Source organism: Mycteria americana, chromosome 3, assembly GCF_035582795.1.
Source record: "Mycteria americana isolate JAX WOST 10 ecotype Jacksonville Zoo and Gardens chromosome 3, USCA_MyAme_1.0, whole genome shotgun sequence".
Lineage (NCBI taxonomy): Eukaryota > Metazoa > Chordata > Aves > Ciconiiformes > Ciconiidae > Mycteria > Mycteria americana.
In genome coordinates this window covers 72,345,725-72,363,884 of record NC_134367.1, presented here as the reverse complement: position 1 = coordinate 72,363,884, position 18,160 = coordinate 72,345,725, and the positions used below count along the sequence as shown (strand labels likewise).

The window sequence follows — 18,160 nt, the reverse complement described above, 5'->3', positions numbered from 1 at the left end:
ACTGTGGCATATCTAGAAAAGGAAAATAGAAAGGTTGGCATTTTAAAAAGGGGAACAGAGGATTTAATCAGTCACTTCCATTCATTTAATCAATTCATTTCTCATTTCCATGGGAAGGATAGTGTCTGAATCCTCACTGTTTCAGAAACTGATCTCTTGACCCAGTCTCCCTAAAAATCACTGTGTATGAAGAAGCAATTTCTGCTTTGACCTTCCTTGCCAACATGTCTGTAGTTCTCAGTCAGAGTGTACTGTCCCCCCCTGTTTCTTCAGTATTCATTAATTGCTATTCTCTCTTTCCTTCCTGTTTCTTCCCTATTTTAACACATACATACATACCATGTATGCATAAATCTGGATGGATCAAAGCCAGCATTAATTTTATTTGTATATTCCCAAACTTCAGAAATATAGCAAAAAAAGATCTATGCCTGATATAAATTTAGCAAATCTTCAGATTTTGTAGAACCAGTTTCCCTCTATTTTTTATGGGTGTCTGAGGAAGACTGGGATAGACAACTTTATCCTGTAGTATGTGCTCGGTAAGTCCAAAACATTATTGGGCCTTCATTAAGGTGAGAGAAATACATAGGGCAGCTTGGTTGCAGTTGAATACACATTAGTGAAGAAATTACCAAATCTGAAAAGGTAGATTTCCATTGACTAAGTATTTTTTGAACACTTCTGTCTAGCACTGGAAATGAAGATATTGCAGCCGATTCATGTTTTTATTTACTCTCTGTCATTACTACATGTGATCTTTTTAAAAATACATAGTGAATGAAGAAAGCCCTTCTATATGAGATCTGCGTATTTTTAAAGGCATACATGAAGTGGGATTTAGCAAAACCGAATTTTTGCATAGACTTTGTGTCCACTGGTAAAAAGTACCAAATATTATTGCTATATCCTGTACACATTTCCATATTGTTCTCATAACATGTAAAACCTGACATCTAATAGATCAGAGAGATTAAACTGGGTGGTGGAGTAAGTCCTGGCCTTTGAGAACAAAGACCAGGTTTTAGAAACTTAGGTCTCATCTTTCTGGGGGGCGAGCCCACAAGCAGATGCATCTAACGCCATCTCTAAAGCAGGGTGAATTAGCAGCATGTGTTAATTTGGAGCAAGCAGGATAGTCATCACCATGCAGGACAAGAAAAATAACGCCCTCTGATAATCTGTTGCATTTCATAGCTTTTTTTAATACCTAAAAATCCCACATATAGTATGTGGAATCAAAAATTCATTTTTTTGCAGTATACACAAATCAAAAATTCAACTTCTTAATGGGATTTGGCTTGACTAACCCCTCGCCTCACCCTTGCCCTTTCTTGCTCTCTTGCTCTTCTTCCACAGAAAAAGTAAGCCAAACGTTACAGGATGCTATCACAGGGATTCCCAACCAGCCCCTAAGATCTTGTTGGTGGCACTCATTTTTTCTTCTGAGATGTGTACCAGGCTGTGTGCTGCAGGGATACTGCAGCTATCTATTGCTGAGCCCTTTTAGGGGGCAGGACTGTAACTTTCCACACTGGCTTGTGGAAAGCTGCTCATAAGGTCCCTAGTTTAAATGGTACGGAGCAGAACTGATGGTCCTTTTACTGAACTCTACAGTGTGTTTCAATGCTGTTTACATATGGTGGAAATTTTAAATATTTGTCTCCCTGAAAACACACAACCATCCCAAAATAATTGATGAGGTTTCTAAAAACTGCATGCAAGGAGCACTGAGGTTGCACAGGATGCACTCAGAAGTCAACTCTCTCTGTGCACGCTTATATCTTCTGTCTTCTGCATAGCTATCATGCTGGAGCATTTTATTGCATGTCAATGTGGTAATTCTAACATAGCATGCATGTTGGATAATGCTTTAAATAACAATTTAAAGTCCATTTTGTAGCACACTATAGAAGTGGGTACTTCTTATGGCAGGCACATTCACATTAATCTCAGATTATGCAGTTTAATATGAGATAATGCTTTTTCTATGTATTACTGAAGCACGAAATGAAAGCTATAGGAGTGACTGACCTTAAACTTGTGACTGTCATTCATTTCAGTCTGTGTAGACCAGGAGACTGGCTGCTGAGAGCTATGCTTGCTTGCTGTTTTGTGAGTCTCTGCAGATGCACGTTCGCCCACTTTATGCAAACATGCACACACTCTCTTTTTTTCCTCTCACACTGTCTGGCATATTTTCAGAATAACTCTTCGAAGACTTTCTGAACTGCTGGGTATGATTGTCTGATTATTATTTTTTTAACTGGGAACATGTTTAGTCCAGTGTTATTTAAACAAGCTTATCTCTTTGATCAAAGTCTACAATCTGAAATTTGAACAGGGTAGGGAGGGTGGCTGGGTGGGTGAGGAAATCTATCAAGTACATATTTATGTGTGTGCTGCTGTCTTAGCTGTGTGCCTGCGGAGGTACAAATGCATATTGCTTCAGAATAATCTGGCAAATATACACAACTGGCTATTTTAGTAGAAGTTCTGAAAACATAGTATTATTACTAAAATAAAACCATTTTTAGTAAACTTTTCTTGAAGCTATTAGTGACCTGCATATTCAGTTTTTTGGTTTCTTGGGTTTTTTGAAGGTTGAGCCGAATAACTGTGGAGTTGTTTAAGTATAGCATAGACTTTGCTAGTATTCAAAGCATAGTAACTGGAGCCCATATATTAATGCGTTTAGGGTTGGCATTAACCTATTTCACTGACTGAACCACAGACCACAGCAGTGAAGCTAGAGAGCTTGAAACAGTTTCTGGAGTTTTCATTTAGCTGGTTCAGGAGAACTGGTTTGTGCAAAGTTAAAATTATATGGAATGAGATTGCAAGATGAAGCATCATGCCACACCTTTTCATTATGTTCTCTCTCTTCCTTTTTTTTTCCTAAATATAACTTTGAGAGGCATTTCAGTTTATTTTAAAGCCAATCCCATTTGATTATTTTAGATTACTTGATTTTCTAGTCTGATTTCAAAATTCAAGTTTGCTGACCTTTTGTTCACAGGACAAGGAAAAAGAATTTCCTGTATTCAATGCACAGGTCATGCAATCAAATAATTTTTTCCTAACTTTTAGGATCTTCCTGTGGCAAAGTCTGCATGATGCTTTGTTGCATCATTTTACAGCCTAAAAAGAAGCAGACAGAAATTTCTAGGCTAACCTAAAGCTTTTCCTCACTTTCTAATGTTGCTATTACAATCTAGTAACTTGAAGTCGCTATTACTGATGAAAGTATATTATAAACCTTTTCTTCTACATAGATACCATACACCCTTTAGTGCTGTGAGCTAGTTTTATTGGCTGAGGCTCGTTACACACACACAGACCCACAGACACACAGACGCACACGCTTGCACACACACATTCTGCTTTGCCCTATCTCAGTTACAGCATAGTCCTAGCCAGGGTCACTACAATGTACACATTACATATTTCTAGCAAACATGAAAATGAATCAAACAGGAGCAGAGATAAGCACAGATAGATTGGAGCCTGCTGAGGAAATAAAAGGCAGTAATCTGCCTGACCACTGGACTACTCTTCCTGGTTGGATTTAAGTGTTCTTTCCTGTTCGTTGCTGCAGAGCGCTGGCTACCCTGAAGTGAAAAATTAAACGACTAGTAAGAATGAAGTAACATGTAGAGGGACAATTATTTGGTATAACTCCAAAACTAATTGTTTCTGAAGTGATGTTTAAACCAACGTCGGCACAAGGCAAGAGTTCCTGGCTGGCGGCCAGCACCTTGTAGTGCATATTAGCGTAGATGAGGAGTTCCTAAAAGTTAGAGAGAGGGAGAGGGAGGGAGGGAGAGAGAGAATGTGCGCTTTCAGTACTCACTCTGCATTTGTTTGTATCCTCCTCCTTGCCGAGATTAGAGGAATACCTGTGTAGCGCTGCTCTATTATGATTTCTGCTGAGCCTCAGAATAGGTTCTGGTATTTTTTTTAGGTGGACTGCCAGCTGCCGATCTCGCTGTTGACAGTAAAAGCAGATATGTTCCTTGCGCACTGCCATTAGCACTGACCATGACCCTTCACACCAAAACCTCTGGAGTTACCCTGCTGCACCAGATTCAAGGCACTGAACTGGAGACACTGAGCAGACCTCAGCTGAAGATTCCCCTGGAAAGATCGCTCAGCGACATGTACGTGGAGAGCAACAAGACAGGAGTTTTTAACTACCCAGAAGGAGCCACTTACGATTTTGGTACTACGGCTCCAGTGTACAGCTCTACTACTCTCAGTTATGCCCCTACTTCTGAATCCTTTGGGTCCAGCAGTCTGGCGGGATTTCACTCACTGAACAATGTCCCACCAAGCCCCGTGGTGTTCTTGCAAACGGCGCCCCAGCTCTCACCCTTCATCCATCATCACAGCCAACAGGTACCCTATTACCTTGAAAACGAGCAGGGCAGCTTTGGGATGAGGGAAGCTGCTCCTCCAGCCTTCTACAGGTAAATGCTACAGACAATTTTTCTCTCTTCTTTCAGCAGATGAACGGAGAAAATTAGAATATGGAAATCTCTATGCCGTAATCTTTTCTTGCTGTGTAAAGGGCCATGTGATTTAATTGAATCACCCATGGTATCTAGACCATAAAAAATAGCCTAGAATAAAACAAAACTGTAATTCACAGCTCTCTGTGACTGTAAGCTGTAACTTCTGAAAACTGTACATAAATGCGAAACAAATTGGATAAGTATAAATGTTTTCTGGGATAACATGAAATCATAATTGATTAAAGAATGGCAAGTGACCTCCCTGTTGTAATATATTAGAATTACTGTCTGAAGTATACTAAAAAGACTTCCACCATCACACATTTCTGGGTGTGAGTGGTTGTTTGTTCAGCTCTTAGCTGGTAGTAAGAGTATTTTCCTCCTCTGGCTTCCTTTACGGTGTGAGAAGTGGCTTATATAGGAAGTAGTTCAGAAGCACAATATCCTTCCTAATCAAACTGTTAGAGTTGACTCAGTGACAGTATTTCAGTCAGTAACCACCTTCATGAGCTATCCTAAGAGCTATGTACACATTAACCCGCATTTTTCCTTGGAGGGTAAGAGATATTAACCATAAACCTGGCACGCTGCATTTCAAAATATATGATTTTGGGGGTTTTTGTATTTTCGTCCCTCGATAGAAGGGTTATTTTTTTTGTCTGGAATAGAAAGATAAAAGTATCTTTGGGGGGGAGAATAATTATCCTTGGTTCAAATATTTATTGTCAGTTGTGAAAACACATGTAATTTTTGAAGTAAGTGGTAGAAATCGATAGAACTGTAGCTTCCAAGAAAATATAGTCATCCACACCAATACCCACACTGTTAATGTTTGTGCAGTGTTAATAGCATAGTTTTGCATCAGCTTATTGTACTGAGCTTCAGTGAATCAAAGTGCACAGTTAGATGTAATTTTTTTTTCCTAAACTCTGTCTCTATCTGTTTATCTGAGAGATACAGGTGAGTTTGCTAGAAATGGAATGACTCGGAAAAAATAAATGCAAGTTATTTTTCCCCTGTGGAGGGCCAGACTCTGCCAGACTTATTTGCACAATATAACATGTTACTGTGAACAGCAGCGTATGTTCGTAAAGACAGTCTAACTCAGCCTGACTAGGAATCTGGTCCAAAAAACCAGATGATGATTGCACTTTTCACAAATGATTAATCAGTTTTGGGGAGCAGATGGAATAAAGACTGGTGAAATGATAGATAACAGTTATGTCAGACTGTCCAATACAGTGATCTGTTAACTGAATTGGTTCAAATAAAATGTGTTTCTGTGCAACCAAATACAATACCTCTAGAAAGAGTGAATACATGTCAGAGCACAAAGATCCTGAATGATTACCAGTGACTTGAGATTGAAACTGCACTTTGCACTAGATTAAAGGGGTTTTTTACATGAATGTCCAGTGCAAACCTATGGTGAAAGTGTGTAAGTGACCTTAGGTATGTAAACAGTGGAGTAGTGAGTTTGTGAAGTTGAAATACACAGGCAGAAGATGTGCTATATTCAGGGTATGTTACTTCAAGAGGAATCAAAACCACGAATCACCTGGAAATAGAAATTGAACTATGGAAATAATGTCCTTTTATTTTTAAACAGTGAATTGAGGTGAGATACTTCAAAATAAAATTAACGTACTTTTTTAGTTTAACTGCTGCAGCAAACATGTAAGGCCAGTGCTGGATTCCCCATTTCCTGACATTTCTGATCAGGGATGGGTGTCTCCCCTGAAGATGTGTTTTAGCCATATGCAATTGATGAGGCTTAACACAGCAGTAATTAGGTGAATTTATGATCTTGGATATGCAGGTGGTTTATCTGCATACAGTGTTATACAAATTATTTAATGGCCCCTTCCAGCCATAATTCTGTAAAGCGCATCTTATGTGGCAATAAGAAATGTGTATCAAAGTGCTTGCTATGATTATCTTCTGTTAACAGGCGTAGTACTGTTGGAATTAAATTGATAAAAGCTTTGCTTTTTTTTTCTTTTCATATTTGCAAGTTTGTATTTACGAAGTTATCACCTCACAACATTAGGTCTTTATTCTTGTGTTTTGGCACAAATCCAATCACCAATAGTCTGTTAAAAATAATTTGAATAGGTGTTCAGTGTCTGGGAAATATTTAAATATGTAATCATGGGGTTTAAGAACAAGTTCTTTAAAAATATTGTAATGCATGAATTTCCAATTTGCTTTATTCATTGGGCTAATCTCATTGGTTTCAATTGGGTTATGGGAGAAAAGAGAGCATGGGGCAGTGTAATCTGGCAATGAATAAATTGATGCTGGAGATTGGAAGTTGTCTAACTACCAAAATGGTGAGTTTCTGGAACAACCTACCAGTAGGACTGGTAAAGGCAAAAATTCTCAAACCAAAAGCCCTAACAAAAATTAAAATGGATCATGATCAGTTTGTGATATGGCTGCCTGCTTCTATAATAAGTAATGTAACCTAAGACCCAGAAAGACTCCTCTGCAATTCTCATTTACCTTTCTGTGTAACAGAATTGTGCTGTTTGGCTTGTAAGACAGAAATATTTGCATTGCATCATCCTGTTACACTCTGGCTTTGAGATGCAAATGCTGCATTCAGTGATAGAAGTGGGTAGGACCATAAATAATCATTGTAGGTTGGAGCTGAAATTATATTCTGCTAATACTTGGACAAAATGTTAAAAAACTTCAGTCACAAAACTCAAAACTTACTCTATGTGATAAGGAAAACTTTTAATGTCATTTGATTTTGTTAATAAGTATTCAAAATTGTGCTAACTATAGACACATGTGTACCTACATGTGTATTAATTCTGAAGTTATATTTTATTTCTTTCAAATAGTGTTTCCTTTTCCAAAAGGCTTTGTCTCTTATTGCAAGATAATGACAGGCTTCTATATCTGGCTGAAGAACATCATGATACATAAAGAAAAGAATGATTTTGTAAAGAGTACAAAAAATATACCAATCTCCTCCTTTCTGGAGTCTCTAAATCATGGGACATCAGAATTTGAGACAAAAGAAGGGGCTTCATTAATTCAAATTGTGCTGTCTTTAACTTGACCCCTTTTATGTCTGACCTTGTGGCTGTTTTTATAGGGAGCCAAACTAAAATACCTTTCCCTTATCTTACAGTGTCTGTATCTTCCAGTAAAAGGGAGATGACATGGTGCTAGTTATGTTTTTAATTCTCACTTTTATTTTCTTGATCATTTTTATAATAGTTTTTTTTATTAAATGCTGACTGCTAGTTGATTATTATTACAGGAAATCTTGTACTCATGGATATTGCAGTAAATTAATTGAAAGATTTCTTTTGTTCTTAACTATTGAAATTGAGTTCTGGTTGTTTCCGGTTATTTCCTTGTGCTTTTTGGCAGGTTTTTGTTCATTCAGGGGAAAACCAAGAAGCCTTTCGGTAGCTAATTTACCTCAGTAAATTCCTACAAGCAACAGCAAAGATGAATCCTTTTTGTTCTGCCAGTGTGTGACGTTCCTGTGTCATCCCACTGAGTTTGCACTCCTCAGATCTGAAGTAAAATCGTGCCTGTATTTCAGGCTCTCTGTAGCCTGTGCTTGGTGCTGCTTCCAAATTTGGCCAAAACCCATGTAAAAATGGACTGCACTGACCAGCTACCTGACGAGGGAGTTGTCTGTCAGTCTGTAGTGAGTGACAGAGGCAGGGCAAATCAGGGTGCAAACAGAAATACCAGATGAAAAATCCTTCATTGCTCCCTCACGTTTAGTGGCTAGTCTGTATCTTCTAGTACCTTGGGCTCTAGGTTTAGATTAATATAGTAAAGCATTTATTTAGCTTTAGTCCCAGTTATCATACTGAAATTGACTCTGAATCATTTTAAACCTTTTGTTCCAATCAGTATGATCACAGCTTTAATTTTTAATGCTTGCTAAATTTGAGAATGATTACAAATGTAGATCGATCCCTCTTCTGCTGTAATTCATAAATCCATCAGTCTGAAAAATAGTAACTTAACCTAATATGTGTTTTTTTTACCTTGTCTGATTCATTATGAATCTTTCTCGCTCTTCATGCTGAGTTCTAAATGAAGTGGATTTTTCCAAATTTGAAAACTGAAAGAATGTTACAAGGAATGCAAAATTCAAGGATATTTTTTCTTTTTTGATGCAGTATGAGGTATTCCATAACATGAAGGAGTACTATGTAACATAGTGTTTTGTTTTGGGTTTTTTTGTTGTTTATTTTTCTCTAAAGCATCAATCTGTTCTAAGGTCCCCTCTCAAACACAGTTCGAGTGTTCAGGCAGTTTCTTGAACACTTGGAGTGTTCCTGTTTCCAGAGCTTGTACTGATATCCCTGACCATTTTACGGCAATAGATGACTGTAATGAAAGAGACAGGAAAACATGGAGTTATCCTATCTCATGGAAGCGTTGTAAAGATAAACCTGTTAAATGTTCTGAGATACTCACACATTACAATTACAAGGGACTTGCACATACCAGCTTTGCTGTTTCTGCAGCTCTTCTTAGGGAATGTGCTGATGTGGATCCTGCTGCAAGTGTGCTTGCACCATGAAGTCACCCACCCATATTTTTGAGGAGCACGTGTTCTGTGCCTCATTGTGCCCCTGAATAAGGCCAGGCAGCAGTGGAAAGGGGTAAAGGAGCTGTGATGCTTCCTCATTATCCTCCTTTCTGCCAAGGTAGGGAGATGAATCTCACCTGCTGTCTCTGAGCTTCCTTTCCAAAGTTTTCTTCTTACTGAAGAAAACTTTCTTCACTTCTTTAGCAGATGTATTTTTTTGTGTAAACTACAGGCTCAGGAAGTGCTCCATATACAAGTCCTTTCCATGTGGATTTAAAACTTGTGGTTAAAACCATGTTTGTTCAGGCAGCCCTTGTGGATGGGGTTCATCTGATTAAATACAGACGCCTAGGGCTTGATTCAGTTTTCCACTCCTTAGGCACCTGGTGCTATTTGAGAGGCCATAGGGTCAGATGGGTCTAGCAGATATGACTCAAGACCTACTGCGCAGATATACCTTTCTGGAGTAGGAGGTGGGTGTCAGTGAGGGTCATCACCTAGGACACCTCAAATGGTATGCAGCATGGACAACAGCATCAAACCTTCACAGGTACTCCCTTCTTAGTCTACGGAGAAACAGAGAGGAAGAGGCACTGTGAACACACACATTGTATCTAAGGTACCTGATTAAAATAGACCAGGTGCATTAGGCTCTAAAAGTGCGAGTTTCTCTTTCTAGACTATAAAAGATGGCTGAAGTGACTCATTCTGGTACAGATATCTATTGAATGAGGATGAATGCCCAGTGATGTTGAAAGTTATGTGAAAGAATCCCACCCATACGTCTCCTGTTTCTAGAGTCAAAGCGGTCAACATCTGTAATCTCCCTTCAGATAGACACTGCACTATGTCCCTTGAGAGGAAGACGGGGAATTGACTCTGTGTCATTGGCCTTGATCACTGTTGCTCTGAGGCTATCGAAACAACAAACACTGCTGGCCATATCTGCTCTGATAGGGAAAGCATTAGTTGCTGGCACCAGTTCCTTCAGCAACTGCAAAGTGAATATCAAATGCCAGCATTTTTTTATTAAACCAACAAGAAAGGCTGACCAGAGCTAAGTCATAGCTCCAGAAAAACGCAGAGGAGAAGAGCCCTGCAAGTGAAGTGTATTCACTTCTCCTAAAAAAATGGAGATTTTGATAATTTGATATTGTTGACAATGAAACACTGAAGCTAATCATGGACTCCCTGCTCTGCCGGCAGGGAGTTTTCTGTTATCTATTCAGGCATCAGATTAGAGTGGAGATGCTGTCCTTCAACATTCTCTTTCAAAGTGTTGCTTTCATTGCATTCATTACAGGGGCTGGTTGGAAAATTGGCTGTACAGAGAGAAGTCACATCTGAGGTTGTACACTATCCCTATGTATTTGGGTGGCCTTTCCAGTGAACTGCAAAAGGTCATCATTTAACACAGCTCATTAGGAACCCTGATCAATGCGGCACTGGGCAAGGCAAGGCATTTCTGCTTTTCTGCCAAGCTCAGATTCCAGTTGCTGGGAGGGTTCTTACATCATCTGACTCAAGATATTTCTTCTTCTGGTGCAAGACTATGCACATGTGAGATACCGCTTGCCAGATTTAACCTACCACATACTTACAGTGATACCTGTTAGAGAGAAGAAGATTATAAATCTGCAGGATAATCTTCTTCCTTGACAAGATATTAATCACAATATTGGGTTCAGGAGTGATCTGGGCATTTTATTTTAACCTTTTACTAGAAAAAGGAAATATGATCCTCAGAAAACATGGAGCTTAAATATGACTGTCCTAAACACAAACCCTATTTGATAGATGTACATAACAATTTCAGTGGTCTTCCAACCATTGCAGTGACAGTCTTAACTAATGACACAACAGCCAGGATCTATATAAATAAGAAAAGATGCCTCCCTTTTCTTCACTGCATGGAAGCCGTTAGTAAAAGTAAAAAATAACAGTAAAGGTTGAAAGTCAGAAGTAACTAAGAAGCCTTCTTAAACAAGCAGTTGGTGACTAGCCGTGAACAGCCGTGCACGTAACCACTTCGCATCCAGTGGGTGGAATTTCAGTCTACAACGACTTTTCAAGAGTGCAGTCCATCTCGAATCAGACAACATGGGTGGAATAGGTAGGTCACGTTCTGTTTCCACATGCTGCTGTCTCATAATGCTGCCAACTGTCAAAACTTACCTCCGCAGGACGCAGGCAGCAGTATCTGTGTAGAGTAACTGTTGAATGCCACAGGGGAGAGCCTTCCTCTCCCTTTGAGCATGGCACACCGGTGCGCGTCTAGGCAGCGCTGGGCTGCATTTAACGCCCATGAGTTTTACTTCCCGTTCATAAGCCATGCGAGTAAGCAGCGTATTTTTCCGTCTTGATCATCTTATCCAGATAGGAAAACTGCTTCTAACTGATTTTCTAGGGGAAAACTGTGTTTCTCCTTTGAAGATTTTTTCAGTGTCTCATCAGTCTCTGGTGCAAATGTCTAACTGAATTGCTACTTCCTGTCTTCCCTCCCTCTTGTTACTTGCTATCATGTAGAAACACTGCTTTCATCACTGCAGCCTGCTTCAGTACTGATTTGTGCTGCTAAGCCATGACGATAGAAAACTTTCTAGGATGCTACCAAGGGGGTGTCAAAGCTGGGAAGAAAGGGGAAGGGAAATTTGCTGCAACACAGGAGAAGTCTCAGCTCATGCTAAATAAGAATAGTCAGGAAGATGCTGTGCAGAAAGCAGCAGCTGCAGAAGAAGATGTGGCATAAAATGTAGGCCTCAAATCACAAGACTGGGAAACTCCTAATATGCTTTCCAGATAGCCTCCACTGTGGTTTCTACATATAGCCCTGTTAAAATTGGAATATATAATACCTACTGCTTTCTTTCTATTTCCCTTTTTCTTTTAATTTTTTTCACTTTAAATGTAATTCAAGTTTGTGAGACAAGATCTATTCATTCATAAATCTGTGAAAATATTCCAGTTTTTAGAAATTTACTTTATTTTCCTCTTCAAGTTGATCTGGAAACAGATGGAAGCTTAGAAGGTGCTAACTAAAAATTGTCATTTAATTTTACTATTGAAGACAAGTACTATAAAATCTGATCTTTGGCAAAAACAAAATGTCACGTAATACCTTGTCATCTGTGTTTTCAGTTTATAAAGCCAGTAAGCATTCTTAAAGTGTTTGTTTTGCTGAGCTATGTTGATCAAGTGGTATCTAGTTATTATTCAGTAACTTGTATCAGCTGTTGCCTCAAGAAAATTAATTCAAATAAGTGTTCCCTGTTTTGGTTATTAGTCACAACTTGGACTTGACAGTAAGATCCCTGTTACAAATTACGTATCACGGAATCCTTGTACCCAAGAAACTGTAGCGGTGGCAAAGAATACTATGACTGAGAGTGTGTGCCAAATCTAGATATCTTTGGGGAGCTAATATGTCAAATAAGAACTTTGTCTGTTTGCTTCCATTCTGCAGTAAAATTATACTCCTCCTTTAGCCAAATTGATAAACACAAGCAAGGAAAAATGTGTATGTTGCCAACATGAGAGCCACCGTAGCACATTTATTACCTTGCAATAGTTTTGCATGGTTTGGATTATTTAGAACATATGGGTTGAAAAGTATTTATAGCTTTGTCTTCCCATGCTGTGAGAAATATAATCCTACTTTTCATCTACAAGGGTATCAATAAGAGATAAAGCATGCAAATCCTGGAAATGGTGGTGCACCAGAATATTGAAAATCTGAGAGCATTCTAATTAGGTTCATGGACAAAGGTGGTGAGATAGAAACCCATGTAAAATAACATAGCTGAAAGTTTTAATGGCAACAATATCAGAACCAGTACAATTGTAAGAGGCATGTATTCAGAGTATTTGCCAGGCATATTGCAGCTTAAGAAGTCAAACATTGCTAAAGCAGGTTGCACATTGATAAGTTGTTAGTATTACTATTTCTTCGTGATCCAATAAAAAAACCAAAGTGGAAATAAATCTGATTCTGCAGAGAAATTTTTAAACACCCCCGAACAAAACTCCACTTTATATATAGACAGCAGTAACACTACTTATTATTAAGTCTGCCCAGGTTCCTCTCTTTTTTGGTTACTTATGTTCAGCTTTGGCTCATATTTGCAGTGTTAGATGATTGTTTCAGGTAATTATTTTTTTTAACATTTTGACAAAAAATGGCTCAACTTTCTAAGTATCATGAAGTGAAAAGAAAGTTTTGCTATACTCATGCAAAAAAACCCCCAAACTTTTTCATTGGACAGCCTAGCCACCTTTGTATTATAGATATAGTTCTGATATTTGGTAGTGTGGGGACGCTGTCAAATCAGGGTTATTTTTCTTTGATCTTCCCCAGAAAACCTACTCAAATTTAACCTACAAGTTCTTGAAGCATCTCACTATTGACAGTGGGAATTTGTTTGCATTTGATAGCTAAGTTATATGAAATTTCATGTGTCATACATGCTCCATCCTCTCTCAGTGATTATATACTGACTTGATTGCAAAAGCGTCCTTCTCTGACGAAACATATGAGGTTGCTTCATCGCACAGCTGGATGGCTTTTGAACAGGACTTTCTCTGCAATTATTACTGTGGGCTGAGAAAAGTTACTGAGAGATGAGAATCACAGAGTAATGTAAGTTTGAAGGAGCCTCTGGCGATTATCTGGTCAAGACCCTGCTCAAAGCAGGGCTAACTTCAAAGGTAGATCAGGTTGCTCAGGCCCTTATCCAGTTGAGTTTTGTAGATATCCGGGAATGGAGAGTCCACATCCACACAGAACAATCTGTTACAGTGCTGAACCACTCTCGCTGTGAAAAACTTTTTCCTAATGTATAATCACAATATTCTTTGCCCAAAGTTGTGTCAGATGTCTCTTGTCCTTTCACTGTGTGCCTCCAGGAAGAGTCTGGCTGTCTCCTTTAAAGTCTCCCATTACATACTTGAAGACAGTAACAAAATCCTGCCTTAGCCTTCTCTTCTGAAGACTAAACAAATTCAGTTCTCTCAGCATCTCCTCATATGTCATTTGTTCCAGCCCCCTCCTCATCTTGGTGGCTGTCCGCTGGCGTTGCTCCAGTTTGTCAAAGACTCTCTTCAGCTCAGAAGCCCCAAACTGGAAGCAGTCTTGCAGTGCCAAGGAGAGGGGAACAAGCTCTGCTCTCAGCCTCCTGCCTATGTTTATGCCTATGTTTACGTTTATGCCTGCCTATGCCTATGTACAGCCCGGGATGTGTTTGGCTTTCCTTGATGCCAGGGCACACTGCTGACTCCTGTTCAACTTGTCCACTAGCACCTGCAAGTCATTCTCTGCAGAGATGCTTTTCAGCCCCTTCTGTATTTTTGCAGGGGGTTATTCCATTCCAGGTGCATAGCTCTGCATTTTCCAGTGTTGAACTTCATGAGATTCCTGTTGAGCCATTTCTCCAGCCTGTTGAGGTTCCTCTGATTGGCAGCTTTGCTTTGCAGCATATCTGCTGCTCTGCGTGCCCCTTCCCCCCAGTTTGGTATCGGTCATTAACTTGCTAGGGGTGCAATTTCTCCCTTCATCCCTGTTGTTAATGAAATACTCACCTCAGTATTGATTGCACAGGAATGCTACTAGTACCTGGCCAAATTTGAACAGCTGATAAAAACCTGTTGAGACTAGCAGTCCAGTCATTTTCAACCCACCTTATAGTTTGTCTGTGCAGCCCATGTCTCACTGCACTGGGAATGAGGAAAATGGTCTCTCTTCTGCTTTTAGTGTCCTTCTGTTTCATCTGTGTTAATTCTAAAGAGTTTGGCAAAAGTCACATCAGCAAAATGCAGTAAAAAACTAAGCTTGCATGATGGGAAGATGGGACGAGGAGTAAATAAAAGTGGTCTTGTTGAAGAACAGAATGGGGCCAATGAAGAAATCTGGTGGGTCTGGTAAGGTAGAAACTTTGAATCTCTGGTGAGGTGCTGTAGCAGGCTGTTGTGAACTGGCAGGCAGAACACGGATGAAGAAAAGAGAGACTGCTCTAGTAGGAGAAAGTAGATATTGTATAAGGACCTGGAAGAGTTTGGGGTGGACCAGAAAAGTAAAGTTGAAGGTGAAGCTCCAGAAGAAGACCGAGCTGGAGATTAAGAGTGGAATTTAAAGGTATTCAGGGACTGAGACTTGGACTGGGAACAGAGGGTATAAACAGGACTGAAACAGAGCAAGTGCATGTTGCAGATCATGGGGAAGGAAAAAGCCTGACAGGGAGAAACAGGGAATATGGAGCTGGGCCTATGTAGAACAATCTTCCTCCCAACAGATATGTGGAACTCTTGCATTTTATTCCTGTCTATTACAGATTTACCCAGAAGGTAATGGATCAGCCTGGCTGTTGGTTTGTTCAGCAGCCCACGGGGCAGAGGTCGGTGCTGTAGATAGCATTTCAGCGATGGAAGCTCCTAACTGCCACTCAGAAGGACTCAATGAGATCCTGTTTTGGGTGTTGATTGTTTACGTTCTTCAAAGCCTTGGTATTGCTCATGCACATAGAGAAAATATGATAGAGTTATACCAGTAAGATTGTAACAACAGCCTTCCTAAAGCTGAAACATGCCAAAACTAAATTTGTGTGCATATATCTTTCTCTCTCTCTGCCTAATGTCCTAACATGTGAAGTGAAGATACTACCGCTTTGCCACACAGGACGCCTATGAATAAAAACATTCATTGGTGTCTATGAGGTGCCCAACTGTTATAATGAAGAGTGCTATTGAAAATCACATGTGGAAAATCGACAAGACTGTTTTCAGAGCAGGCTTGAATAAGAAAGAAGACATGAGGCTACATATGAGCAAGGTTGAAAACATCCAAAATATTGAGTAAGTGCTCAGTTAGTGAGTATGATTTTGGAAACTAACAATGGTATTACTAAACACAGTATCTGAAATGGAACAAAAATGGTTTACAGGCTTGTTAAATGCACATATCCAGCATTTTTCTTGGAAAAAATGCAGCATAAATATATTTCCGCTTCAGTCCTTATATGGAATTGTATGTACAGCTACCTTGCATTTATTTATTTCATAGGTAGATAAGGGATGACTGCACAGAAGCAAGGAGTTAATGCACCAATTTTTCATGTTCTCTGATTTGCTTCTGATATGAACTCTGAGATATGACCCTCGGTTCATTGTATTCCTTCCTTAAGATGAAGGATTTTGCTGGTTTCGTTTCAGCAAAGCACTGAAGATCTTACTCTTCAGAGGGAGAGATGCATTTCAGTACAAAAATCAGTACATAAGCAAATATTAAATGCTGTCTGTACCCCCTTTTTTTTTCAAAAGCATTTAATAAAATTACCTAGGCCAAGACTGGCTTTTCAAGATCTAAAATGTTGCTGTATGGCTAGCACGAGCTTGTTTATTATTTATTAAATGGCAGCATTAGGTATTAATAGCTTCAAGCTGTTTTCATGTATGACCCATTTTCTGACTCATACATGCCTTGTTTCCTCTCTCTGTAATTCACTTTATTGTCAGTAAATGTGCATCTGTCTGGAAATGGCAAGCACCCTGAAAGCTGCACTGCCTAAGAGACCTGCCCCGCTTCTGTGCTGTTCCTCCAGGTTGTTCCAGAACTAAAACCCAGGAAAGCAGAGCAAAATGAGTTGTCTTGTTTATTACAGGGGAGATATGGTAAGAAATAAGTGAGAACAGGTCTCCAACAGCTCCACTTCATGACTTCTGACGAGAACCATGTTTAAGTCATGTAGCAGCCTAAAATGAATGGAGTCTGGAGGTGGTCTTTGTAGGGTAGACTTGATACCAGATTACTTGGGGAAAGTCTCCTTGTCCCAGAGAAATTCCTCAGGTCTGTGTCTGCCGACTACTTGGTCATTTTCCGATGACATCAAGGGGCAAATTTTAAAAAATAAGGACAAGGTCTGTGTCCTATGGCCAATTCTGAATCCCAGATTAAAAATCAGAGTTTTCATTGCAACTTTATCTCTCTGATTGTGAGAGATACTCAAAACTGTTTTTGTGAGAACTGAGACTCCTTAAAAAGTGTAATGCTAGATATAAGTTAGTCCAACTAAAATATGCCGAGTAGAAATAAAAAAAGAAATATGGATCTAATGGAAAGGAAGTAAGGTATTTCAGTGCTTAATAAATCTGAAATCACTAGCTTTACTGTAGACCTCAGCCATCTCAGCATAGTCAAGGAATGGAGGTTTTATTTACTGCATACTGTGAATCATTACATGGGAATCACTACAGAAATGTTTAGAATAGGTATTTCCGCAACTGGGAAATGAATGGAATGTGCTGTCTAGCTTTTTGTCTTTTTTAGGCTCTACACTAAAATTGTCATAGGGAACAATTAATTGAAGAGCTACTTTTAGTCCTTAAATTCCCATTTTGGTACTATCAGCACTCCCAAGCTATTTTCTTTGCCTGTTTAATCCTTGGATGTTCTGAGGATGTGAAGTGCTATGTTTCTGCCATTAGACATGTGCACAGGTCCCTGTATAGAAGGAACAAGTCTTGTACAAGATGATGCGGGAAAAAAATTAATTTGTACTTGCAATCAGAGGTTCTGAGATAAGTTTGAAGTTCAGTACAGATTCAGATACACAGAAGACCAGATATTAATCCTCATATTGTTAGTTGAAGTCTAATACTGACCTGAATTAGCACCGCACTAGAGAAAAGTAATTCCTATTGAATATGATTTTGCATAGATATAATCTATAAGCTCATTTCAACTTATTTTCTGACCAAATGAATTTGTAGTGATGAGAGCATACTGCATCCATAACAAAAGATTGAACTATTGTGATTCATTAATTTAGCAAGGCTACCTTATTACATCCTTGTAGTTACTACAAAGTATTTTTGAGGGGAATTGATGGATTTTAAAGGAGAAATGAAATATTGCATTAGGAATCTTGCTGCTAAACTTGAAATTACCATTTTTTAATTTTTTTTTTTTTCAAAATAGTAATAACAATTGCTTAAGCTCTTAGGACAAAACTTGAGGCAGTTCAATTTCTTGAGAATGTGCCCTTTTGCTTTTTGCATCTGCACATGTATATCAAGGGGTTTA

General features: G+C 39.1%; 1 protein-coding gene across 1 annotated transcript in view; it reads left to right on the top strand.

Annotated features, from left to right (window-relative positions):
* The first annotated feature begins 3,970 nt into the window (after positions 1–3,970).
* Positions 3,971–18,160, top strand: part of ESR1 (estrogen receptor 1) — a 112,851-nt gene continuing 98,661 nt past the window's right edge. The window contains 1 exon segment of the mRNA XM_075498970.1: positions 3,971–4,469. Coding sequence (XP_075355085.1) covers positions 4,042–4,469 — 428 coding nt within the window. The 5' untranslated portion in view covers positions 3,971–4,041.